The sequence below is a fragment of the Oryzias melastigma genome, linkage group LG16 (genome assembly GCF_002922805.2).
Source record: "Oryzias melastigma strain HK-1 linkage group LG16, ASM292280v2, whole genome shotgun sequence".
NCBI lineage: Eukaryota > Metazoa > Chordata > Actinopteri > Beloniformes > Adrianichthyidae > Oryzias > Oryzias melastigma.
The window spans coordinates 10,210,896-10,223,340 of record NC_050527.1 but is presented as its reverse complement, the minus strand read 5'-3'; the positions used below and the strand labels follow the sequence as shown (position 1 = coordinate 10,223,340).

At 32.8% G+C, this 12,445-nt stretch overlaps 2 protein-coding genes across 2 annotated transcripts in view; both read right to left on the bottom strand.

Annotated features, from left to right (window-relative positions):
* Positions 1–635, bottom strand: part of LOC112143861 (protein lifeguard 1) — a 3,794-nt gene extending 3,159 nt beyond the window's left edge. Inside the window, exon 1 of the mRNA XM_024268085.2 lies at positions 458–635. The gene's annotated coding sequence lies outside the window, so the exon portion shown is untranslated. The remainder of the gene's footprint in view (positions 1–457) is intronic.
* A 3,017-nt stretch (positions 636–3,652) lies between these two features.
* Positions 3,653–8,607, bottom strand: LOC112143910 (protein lifeguard 1). Its single transcript, XM_024268151.2, has 8 exons — positions 8,477–8,607; positions 6,441–6,683; positions 6,271–6,372; positions 6,100–6,191; positions 5,514–5,714; positions 5,206–5,334; positions 4,978–5,121; positions 3,653–4,733 (listed from the first exon to the last, which is right to left on the bottom strand). The coding sequence occupies exons 2-8, from the start codon at positions 6,679–6,681 to the stop codon at positions 4,566–4,568; spliced, it is 1,077 nt and encodes a 358-aa protein (XP_024123919.1). The 5' UTR covers positions 6,682–6,683; positions 8,477–8,607; the 3' UTR covers positions 3,653–4,565.
* Positions 8,608–12,445: the final 3,838 nt, after the last annotated feature.

Sequence of the window (12,445 nt, the reverse complement as noted above, 5' to 3'; positions counted from 1 at the left end):
AAGGGGATGTGAATTAAGTCACGTGACATTGCTAACTTCCGGTTGGTGTCAAACTGATAAGCATCGAAGCAGATTATAACCGCAAAAGCCACAATTTTCACGATTAAAGGAGAAATTGACGATAGATAACCATATATGCACATTTTAGTCAGTCCTGCTAATATAACAACGAGTAGCCACGAGTCCCACGATTCTGACAAAGTCTCGCGAGGGGTACGAAAATTCAGGCCACATATTTTCACTTTCGCCCCGAAAATAAAATGTCAAGAAACTACTTTCATATCTACATAGTTATATTCTTAATAGATATTTGGTTCAAGTTTAACTATCTAAATATTACATTTAGCAACGTTGCTTAGTTAAACCATATGTTAAGGTGGCGTGTTTAAGGCTCACGGAGCTTCATTAATCCATCTTTTACCATGTTAGAAATGTTGGAATAAGAAAAATGTTGTACCTGAAACAAGCGTGTAGCTCCAAATGATCGTTTAACCAGTTCGTGTGGTGCTCTTTCTTGATGTTGTTTTAAAGAAATAAGGCTGCCAAAAAAGTACACATCCACCGTGAGAAACTATCCGTGTCTGCGTATCAAGGAAGTGGTTGCGTTCACGAAGGCAGGGATTGTTGGGAAATTTTGAACATCGACGACTTAAGAATGAGGCAAAGTTCCTCTTCAGGGATACTTTGTTTTCTTATGAATAACAATCGATAATGCTTAAAGATATATTATTTAGAATAAAAAAAAAACATTTCAACACAATACCAGAGTACGCTATAGTTCAGTCTATTTTTAAAACCAAAAACAATGTACTTTTTTGCGGTTCTGGCTCCTGTTGGTTAATAATAATAATTATTATTATTATTACTATTATTTAAAAAATGTCAACTTACGTTTTTAGCTGTACTTGTTGTCATTTTATCAAAAGTTTCGTTTAAAAAAATCATGAAGTCGTTAGGTAAGATAAATTCCGGGAGACTTGAAAGCATCTCTTTAACCTCATTGTTTGGGAAATAAAGGAGTTTTTTTTTTTTTTTTACCACATGAAATCGAAAGAAGTGTGACTCAAGAAATATCTCCAAGCAACGTTAGTCTTGGGAGTCACAAGACAATAAGTTATATTTTGATCATACAGATCAGGATTGATGTTTCTCCCAAATACGGATGGTAACCTTAGAAGTGATCCTATATTCGGAAATTAAATAACAATTAAACTGTGTTGTATTACAACGCAAAAAAATAAACTGCACAATTAGCATACGGAATTATTTATTTTTGAGAGGCGATACATCATGTTACTGACAAATCATTCATGCATTACATTTAACAACGACAGAGTTAACCCATATTTTATTTAAGGCTCACATAGCTCCAAACATCCATCTTTTGCCATTTTTGAAATGTTTGGAAAAATTAAAACTTTCCTAAGCATGGTTGGCCTTTTCACAGTGCGTGTGGTTCTTCTGTTTATTTTTATTTATTTTTTATATCAAAAGATAAGGCTGCAAAAAGGTTCAACTACAATAGAAAATGTCCTTCTACGTGTTGCAGAAGGTGGTGCGGTCACGAGGTTTGAAATAGACGGAAAATGTTACGACCACACATGTGTTAGTGAAACTAAAGGGGTAAGATAACTACCTGAAAAACACGTATGGAAAAAGACAGTGTGGTGCACAAATGAAAACTTTCTTACCCCAGAGTGAATGGACTAACAGAATGACTCAAATGTATCACCATTTCTTCCTGTTATGAAAAATCAAAGCTTGGTTTCATTGATCATGATTATAAGCTATCTTCACAATTTTATCTGATAAATACTAATTTTATAAACAAAATAAAATATTTATAAAATTAAACTTATCTCAAAAATTAATTGAATTAGTTGTCCAAATCAGTCATCATTTACACACATTTCTCCCAGTTCAAAACTGTCTTCATATATTAATATAGCTACTTTTTTATGTTGTTGTTTTCTTTTTGTAACCCTCCTGGCATTTAATTTGAAAATAAGATCAATACTTTATAGTACTCTGTATGTCATCAAAGTGTTTTGAATAAAGTTTTAAAAATATATACATTTCTTTTTTTTTATTTTTCATAAACATTTATCAATATTGGTTAACTATTTTGAAAATATGCAAACGTAAAAACAATAGCAGATTATGTAGAAATCTTCATTGTCTTCTACTAAACCACAACCCCTTTGCAGTTACCCTGTTGGCCTTGTAGACTTTTTTTAATTATTATTAAAAACAAACTAAAAACATTTTTTGGTTATAGTGGGCGGCTGTGGTGCAGAGGTAGGGGGTTCGACCTATGGTTGGAAGATTCAGTCAATTGATCAATTTATTATTTGTATAGTACCATTTAAAGCAGAAAAGAGGAGAACTTGTAGGAAAAAATGTAGACCTACTTCTTGCAGTACTTATTCTGAACAGTACTTTTTATCATATTCATGTATTTCTCATAGTTTGTACTATTTTACTTGAAAACACAAAAGTACTCAGTACTTACATACTTTTATTTGCTCTAATTACACTAAATAATTGAGTAAAAGTATTTAGTTTAACGGAAAGTGTTGACCTCCACGTGAGTAATATTTTTTTTACATTGGCATTACTTATACTTAAGCACCATTTTTGGATACTCTACTAGGCTCTGACTGCCAGGCTGTCAAAGTAAAAAAAATTACATAAAAAATAATTTACATTTGTTTGGATCTCCAACAGAGGCTTGAATATTTTGTATTTAAGCACAGAGGAAACGTAGAGACCAGGAAGTGTAACTGAAACCAGTCAGTCTGTCTGTTCCACTCTTTACAACAAACACTGAGCTGAAAGAACAGTAGAATAAGGATTGTAAAAAAACAACTATACTACAGGAATTTTATGAAAATGAAAAATATATTTGAAAAAAACGATTTAAGTTTTAGTTTTTACTACATTGTCAGCAGACGTGAGTTGTAATAACTACATACTCTGTTACATCAACTTACTTTTGGTTAGAAAAAAAGTAGCTCTAATAGCGTTTTTTCTGAAAAATACTTTACTTTTACTCATGTATATTACTCATACTATTTACTTTTTATCTAACAAGTGCACAAGGGACAACTTAATATTTAAGTCATTTTTTACTCTCACTTCAGTAACTTGAGTAAACAAAATAGTCCTTGTCTGGTATTTTTTCTGAACAATACTTTTTACTTCCACTCATATATAACTCGTGCTTTTTACTTTTTCACTTATAACTACATAATAACCAACTATTGCTTTGTAGTTAAGGAATTTTTACTCTTATTTTAGTAAATATTTGAATTATTTTTTTTACATCTACTTGAATAATATTCTTTAAATTAATACTTTTTACCTGAGTACCAGTTTTACTCTAATTGCCTTTGATTGTCAAGTTTATCAAGGATTTTAAAAATGCATATATAAAAAGTACAGTAAATACAATGTAAAAAAAAAGCTTGATTATTTGGAGATGATTCTATAAAGTCTGTTCATGAGGGTCGTGTACCTCTGTGTAAGGTACAGCTGATAGTCTTTATCCAGGTTTCCTGTCATAGGGTGTGTGCTAACCTGACAAAAAGAAGTACTTCATTTGACTACTTCCATATATTTACAAGAGATGTCATGATCAGCTTCATTTACTATCTGAAAAGAAGAGGAAATTCGTTAGTCATATGTTGTCAATAATTATCCACTTCAAAAAAGCAGTGAGTGCTCTGACCAAATCAAAGCTCTACCCTGAGAAACCTAAAGGCTGTCCGTCTTTTTTCATATTCAAAATGTAATATTATGTTTAATAGGTCTGGACATTAAAATTGAGGGAAAACTGGATTAAGATGATGACAGCAGCCTGAATGTTCACTGCCTTAAAAAAAAAAAAACCTTTGAAAATCAATGTTTTTATCTTCCAAAGAGTCCAATCTAAAGAAAAGACAAAAATGATCATCATGCTCCATGAGTTAAATGATGTTTTTAAATTTTCCTTTAGATGTGAAAAGTGTATGACCCTGCAACAGACTGATGATCTAACTATTTAAGATGTGCCCAGCCTTCATCCAACAGCAGCTGGGATAGGCTCCAGCAGCCCTGTGACCCCAAAGGGGATTGAGAAGGTTTAGATAATAGAAGGACGAAGCTATGCCAAAATGCTGGGGACATTTTTGATTTAATTTCTAAAGAATATCTTGAACCTTGTATGTGTGACATTTTAAGTAACATGAGTAATAATTCACTTTCCTCGTGGCCCCAATTTTTGGGTCACAGTTTTGTTTCGGTTCAGTTCAGTTTAATACAGCAACAAAAAAACAAAACAAATATCAGAAAAATCCTTTTATAAACAAGTGACAGTGATGAAAAGCCATTCAATTGGCTCACACTTAGCTTGATGTAATGTAACAAAAAGATGAAAACAATTTTTTAATTTAGCAAAAATTTGTTTTAATGTAAATATACTGGTATGCAGTATAAATGCAACGATTCACTTTCTCCACGATTCAGGATGTAACTAACAGTTTGATTTTCATCCAGAATTGTGGCATTCCTAATTTGTACATGGTTTATGTACATTGACCACTATTTGATACCGATGCAACGTAGAGAAAACAGAGTAAAATGTAGGCGATGTGTGCATAAGGGTTTAGAGCTGAATAGACAATTTCGTCTGGGCTCAAGGGGTGGTCTTTGTTGTCAGTCCAAAACTGCAGCTGCATGTCCAACGCCAGGAACTGAAATACAGCAAATGCAACAAAAACAACTTAATCTTGAAGATTGTCAAGGTTCAAATGTATAAGTACAATTTAAAATTTGTTTAAATTAGTTCATGTTTGTATTTATTCAGGTGACAAAACAATTAGCAGTGAAGGCTGAGACAGAAAGTCTTGAACATAATCTAACATAGTAAAAGCTGTTTAAAGTATTTAAACTTATGAAAGCTTTTAAAATCCACGTAAGTAATGTATAAGATCTTACACAGCTGAAGATTAATGCTCCCACTCCAGCATACACGACTTGCAGGATTTTGTGTGGCATGACGATGCAGAGGATGCCAAAGATGATCAGAACCATCAGGCAGACAAACAGCACTCCATAGCAAGAAGTGAATTTGAATTTGGACTGTGGGAATACAGACACCATTGGTTTTTATTTCACTTTCACACCAGACTGATATTAGGAAGCAAAGAAGTCAAAGATACAAACCTGGAAGGTGAATAGGACCACTGTGAAGCACACCGTAGCTGTGATGCCCACTGCCATGAGCACCCATTCAGTGTCGTGGAAACTTGCAATCATTCCCAGCAGGAAGGACAATAATAACGTCAGAATGAACTGAAATTAAAATTAAAAGGTGAGCTGCACTAACTCTCACTTCAATAGTAAATAGAATTCATAAACAAATGTATAGAAATTAGTTTTGACAGTAAAGATGAATTACAACATAAGTTATGGTGTCTTAGCTGCCTTAAGATGTGCAATAGCACATCCTGTTCAGTAAGAGGCTGTATTACCAAAGTGACCATATTGCATGGTCGTTTCCGGAGAAGACTGTCAGACAAACAGATGGCAAAAATCCAGATGAAGAACACAATGTAGGACATGATGTAAATCCAGATGTTCTTCTGGACAAAATCCCTGATTCCTTTAAAAATAGTGAAAATAGCCACAAATCCACATGTCACCATCAGCTGTGCCGTTAACACGAGGAACACCTGCAAATAAAAGCATCAGACGCAGAGGTTTGAGCTTTCTGACAGTTAAAGCTGTGAAAAAAAATCAGTTTGGTTGTTGAATGTATTTAGGTTGTAATTCATTTTAGGGCCAATAAAGTAACCTTGATAAACCCATTCAGTAATATTGCAATCAAAATAATAAACCATTATAAAAAAATAAAAAAAAAATGTAAACATGTTTGAAGAAAAAAAAAATCAGCTTCACAAAATCCTGATAAAAACATCTGATACATAAATTTATTATTCAGGTATTGTGCATAATTTATACCCAACAAATGATTCTGACAACAGTTTAAAGTGTTTTTTTTTTAATACTAGACCAACTTTTCAGGTTCATTTAAATTGAATTCTAGCTGTGTTTTACCTTTCTGATGAAAATACTTTTGATATTACTGTCGTCAAAGCCAAGGTCACGGTTGCGTGTGTAGGCCTCTACCGCAGCATGGTAGGGATCAACTGAGGTTCAAATCAGAAAGGATGTATTAACATTGGAAATACAAATCAGTCCCAAAATGAACATATTTGAAGCACTAACTTCTGTTGGTGTTGGTAGAAACCGGGTCTGGTGGGGAATATGGTTGAGAAGACGGGGGACCATAACCTGCATATCCTGCATCTTCACCATGGTGGGCATCACCTGAGGGCATCAAATAAGACGGAAATCACCCTGGAAATATAAATGAATCCCAAACTTGAAGCACTGACTTTTGTTGGTGTTGGTAGAGACTGGGTCAGGTTGGGAATTTGGTTGAGAAAGTGGATATGCTGCGTATCCTGCTTGTGTCACCATGTCGTAAGACGGTGGAAGGAAAGAGTTAGCCTCAGGTGCTGAGGGTGCGACAGGCGCGTTCATGTCATACTCTAACGGAAATGTTGGATACTCTGGGGGTGGAGAAGCAGGGGGTTCCATTTGCTCTGGGGTGTGTCCTGTTCCATCGGTGCTCATCTCTGAATTAAAAGGAGAGATTCAAAAAATACTTTTAATCCCCAAAATTACTCCTAATTTAAAAAAAAAATCAGTGTTGATTGTTTCAAAAACACTTTTTTTTAACTTTTTATATTAATTATCAGGCATATCTGTTTAAGAATGTGGTAAAATGCCAAATTGTCACCAGATATTATTCACCATCCAAGTTCAAGGCAGCTTATAAGAAAACACAAATGACCCAGCTTTTCAGCAGTACTTAAACACATCATTGGAAGTAAAAAAAAATACACTTATAGAGCTATACAAGATGGACACTGGCTACTATTCATTTTTTGAAAAAAAAAAAAACATTTTGGTAGTGTTATCCTACAAAAATAAATAAATAAATATCTGTAGAAATGTGAATGGTTCACTCACTTTTGTAAGATACTGTATAGATACATTATTTGTTGCAAAACATTCTTTACACTGTGGCACCAGTGGCAGACGGAGAGCATCTTAAGAAAGGGTTTAATCTACTGTCAAAGTGGTTCATCATCAGAGTAACATTATCTTATTGCATTTATATGTATAGATTAAAAAGTGGATTCTACACTTAAAACATTTGTGCTTTTATTCACTAGTAAAGAAGAAAAAGGATGATGGAAGAGCAAAGTCATTATAATAGAAAATCTCATGTTTCTTGAATTTTAATTAAAGTAAATCTGCTGCAGCTGGAAGATCTGATTAAACTCAGGATGTTTTTATTTTGAATGGAACTTGAAAGTGCTATTGTTTTAAGTGAAACAAGTTACATTTGTTATACATAGAAAAAATCAATTGTACAGAACATTTAAAATGTATATGTATAAATGAATGACGTAATGACATGAAAAACATAAATAAAGTGTATTTTTCTAACTTTGAGGTGAGATTTTGCTCCAGAAGAACCTGGACCAAATGACTCTTTTACAGTTAAAGGTTTCAGACCCCGGTATAGTCTAAACAAAAATGCATTCAAAATGTAGTTCCCACCCAGACGTGGGAACAAAAATCTATTTCTTGGAACTTTTCGTTGGTTCACCACATGGCGTATTTGGGAACGTGTTGTTTGGCTTCCACCAGAATACAAATATTCCATTTCAATTATTAATACATTTATTCATCTTACTTGGTAAATTTTACATCCACAAAATGCATATTTTCAAAAATTTTCTGTGAAGGTCAGACTATAGATTGAATCGTTTAATTTCTCTCTCAAAACAAAAAAAGCTGTAAAATGTCTTGAAATTTGTTCCCAACATAAAATCATTTAGAATGTCAATTCTGCAATGTTTCATCATCCTACTTTTATATACTGGTACTCATACGATTTTGTTTATCATTTCCCAATCCCTGGCACATTATTTTATTATATTTATTTATTTATTATTTTATCATGTTTATGTTTAGGCTAGATCTGCAATATACATCAATAGCTCTTTTGCAGTTTTTCGTCCTGAAATTGATGTTTACAATAAAGTTTATGTGAAAAGAGAATCCTCCAGTAAAGCTAAGCGCCTGTACGTTGCATAGACCATTAGTATTATTATTAATAATAAATTATATATTAATTTTGTGGTTAACTTTTTGTTTTTTGAGGCCCCATACTTTCACTTTCACTCCAAAAATGAAATGTAAATAAACAACATTCAACCCTACATAATCGTTTTATTTTTATGTATTTATTTATTGTTAATAGTTCATCAATATTACATTTGACAACAAGTTATATTGCTTACTTAAGACCAAGTTACAAAACCTAATATTATAGTAATTAAGTGATATTAAATACCTGTAATAAGTGTGTATGTCCTGTTTGTCTCTTCTGAAGTACGTGTGCTGCTTTTTCTTTGATTTCCTCCTTTTTATTTAGGGAGGCAAAAATGTGCTCAATTCACCGTTTGAAACAAGTTTCTGCTTATTTGGAAACAGTTGCGTTCAGGCACATAAGATTTTTTTTAGGCAATTACGGTCGATGGAAGTTTCTCAACATTTACTACTACAGCATAAGAATGAGGTCCTTCCCCTGCATGACTCGTCTATTCACGTTTATGAAAATCCGTTGAGCATACAGAATTTAGCTAAATATAAACGTCAAAGCTATAGAAGTATTAGTAGCTATCTACAAAAAATAGGTAAAACTTTTGCTCCTTTTGCTTTTTAAAAATCTATTTTTGACTGAAAAACAAACCGAGTTTCATCTTAATTATGGAGTTAAGCTTGTTGGCGTTTCTCAAAGAGGACTTTAAAAATTTTAAATTAATTGTTTCGGTAATGTGAATTCCGGGAGACTTGAACGTATCACCAAAAAAGCAGCTTCCGGAGAACTGATCTCTTGAATGTTGCAATCGAAATAAATGCTTGTTTGTTTATTAATTTATCAGGACGGTGTAAAAATACATTGAGCGTAAAAAGCAAAGATACTTGTACCAGATTGTAGCTTAGTAGCTAATTTCCATCTCCTTTAGGCATAATATCTCATAAACACATTTACCATTTTTTAAAATAAATGCAATATAAAACACATTATCAAGGATTAAAAAAAACAACACAAAACATATAAAATATTTTAGATAACTAAAGCAATATAAAATATGTGCACCAATTTATAAAAGCAAAACAAAAACACAAAACTAAGTCTACAATTTAAAATAACACTCTGCCCCTGAGCTCAGAGCATGGCTGTATAAAGTTCTTAAGAGCAGGTGGGGCGGTGTCATGCAAAATTTTATAAGCGAATGTCAGAGTACCTGATCAGGTTGTCAAAATTTAGTATTTTGTGTTTTTCCAAAATAAAGCAATGGTGGTAAAACGCCTGGATTTCTTGAGGATTTTCAGAGCCTGATTATGCAGAGACCTAAGAGGTTTTAGGACTGGTATAATAGCCTGATACCATCATGTAGTATAAAAGATGTGATCATGGCATTGAAATACGACTTCACCGCCTCTAAAGACAATGTGACTTAAAAATTGTCAAACAACCTTAGTCCTCTAAGTTAAAAATCAATGAATTATATTTTAGTCACAAAAACACTAGGAATATTGATTTTTCTCACACATTTTAACAGAAGTCATGTCGGAGGACAAGAAAATTTTACGTATTTAGTGACTCATTCCACAACAATTTCAAGCTCAAAACCACCACATGTTGTATTATTTAATTTTAAAAATGTCTAATTTCTTTGGACCAGTCATTGGAATGCATATTTTTAAAACAATAAAGTTAAAAGAATAGCAAATGCATTCCAAAGAGTCAAACAATAAGAAAAAAAAGCTGCTTAGTTTTGTGTTCATAGCTTTTGGAATTTCTATCAAGGAATTTCTAAACATAAATTTTGTTCAATCCCCAGGCAACATGTGAAAGTGTCCATTACTCGAGAAATGAAATTGTTCTTTTTCCATATCTGAACTGTTTTTAAAGGAATTTCACAAAAATGTAAAGAGTATTCAAGAAATCTATTGGGACAAAAGTTACATTTATCCTATCAGTCAAGTCACTTGTAGTAAAAATGTACTCCTTTAATCTGATTTTTTTTTCCCCCTATTACCCAAAGTTTTGACTGTTTTACACTAAACCACATATTTACTCAGTTAAAGTTTTAACCAAAGCTGCCACCCAGTGGTTAGGAGAGGAACAGTACCTGTTCCTTCATCCACTGCTGCAGACCTGCGTCTTGGCTCCCTGGTCTGTGTTTTCCTTCAGCCAAGACACCATGGATTTCAGATGATCAATTTCCTTTGTGATAAATTCATTTTTTTCTTGCAAATCTGTAATGATTTGGTTCATTTTGAAGCTCCCATGTTCTCAAACACTCACAGCCTTCCAGACACTGACTAGGAATTAAAGATTGAATCAAAAACAAAAATGAACTTCTCTGTGTCACAAGTATTTTATTTACCTTTTAAATAATATTAAAAGAACATAAAGTTATTTAAAAATATTAAAAAAAACTCAAAATGGTAAAAATACATATTTTTACAGCAGATAGACAGTTTGACAAAACAGGTATAAAACTTCAAAAACATTTTGAAATTATGTGAAATTATTTAGATGCCTTGAGGACTAAGACAATGTGGTTTATACTCAAACAAGTAATATTAGCCCTTTATGTAGTGTTTTGAAAGATATCTGCATTTAGAGGTCTATACATCTACTTATAGTCATCTAATTTTGGAATATTTTCAGATGTCTATCAGAGTATTTTTTAAACATTTACTGGTTTATTGAACATCGATATGCAATAGACCTGTATGAATGTATGTCTATCAGATGTATAATGCATTTCTAAAGCTGTAAGCTTTGAAATAGACATGATTTAAATATCTAAGATACGTGTATGTGCCTGGTAGAAATACCAACAAGTTTACAATTTATTTTTTTGTCCCAATTTAGCAACTTGATGAATAAATGACAGAATAAGTGAACACAAGTTAATACATAATATTAATACATAATAATAATAACATTCATATTAAAATAATGAAGAATAATCTTTTAATTGGCTCATTGTAAGCCTAGTGTAATGTAACAAAAAATAAGTACAATCTATCTACAATCTGTTTGGGGTTGCAGAGACTGGTACTGGCTGAATGAAGCCACCTCTGGACACTCCTAACACCATGCTCACTACTTTTCTTTAGTTTTTTAAACGGCTGATATGACATCACAGATTTCACAAAGTGAAAATCAAATCAATGCGAACAAAAAATGGCGTCTTTTTATGAATCCACTGTGTTCTAATGAGAACAATTTGGATGGTTTATTAAAAAAATACATTTAAACACCAAAAATTGTTTGACTGCAATGCTTGTGGTTTATATTAACTAATATAGTGAGAAGTTTTTAAAAAAGTCCTTTTTAGTGCACTCGATTTTGGAATTGTTGATTTGGAAGGCACTACAAAAAATGGCGAACACACTATATAGTGAGCAGGGAAGGAATTCAGACATACCCATAATAGACCAACCTTCGCTGGAGGGTCTTTTTTGACCAACAATCTTGCAAAATGTTACAACCTAAAGTAAGTTGTGCAAAGATAAACATATGTAAATATTTATTGATTACTTGTCTTACTACCATAAAGTAGGAGAGTACTTATGATTAATACTCTTAAAGATATGTGATGGCTTCGGTTTTCGTGCGACTTCAGGTAAAAAAAACAAAAAAAAAGCTGTAAATGTGGCTCACCATCTAAACAGCATTCACCACTTGTTCATATTTTCAATAATACAATAAAAAACTGTTTGAATCATAAACTTTCTCTATTATTCTAATTTGCCACAATTCAAGAGATTTCTTCCTCACCCCTGTCCCCACATAGACAATATCCTAGCCCCACGATTGGCGAGAACACAACCCAGAGAAGGAAGAAGAAGATGTAGGAGGTGTGCACATATGGGGTCAGAGCCGAATAGACGAATTCATCTGGACTCCAGGGCCGTTCGTCACAGACGATGCAAAACTGCAGCTGCATGTCCAAGAGCAGGAACTGAAATACAACAAATGCAATAAAAACATTGACTTAATCTGGCTGATTGTAAAGGTTCAAATATCTAAGACTAATTGAAATATACATGCAATATAACTAAGTAGTTTAGCTTTACACAGCATAAAAAGGTATTTCTGCAGACACTATTCCACTATTCCAAAGATCCAAGTGTTTGGCTGAGGCAGAAAGCCTTGAACATAATCTAACATAGTTAAAGTTAATGTATCATTGAATCATTCATGGCAATGATACTACTGATACTAGAATGAATT

Bases quoted from the DNA above. Each gene is read 5' to 3' on its own strand.
- LOC112143910 (XM_024268151.2), bottom strand. From the start codon at position 6,681: ATGAGCACCGATGGAACAGGACACACCCCAGAGCAAATGGAACCCCCT. The intron at 6,373-6,440 runs GTCAGTGCTTCA...TGATGCCCTCAG, and splicing joins CTCTACCAACACCAACAAAA to GTGATGCCCACCATGGTGAA. The intron at 5,715-6,099 runs GTAAAACACAGC...TTTTATTTGCAG, and splicing joins AAAGTATTTTCATCAGAAAG to GTGTTCCTCGTGTTAACGGC.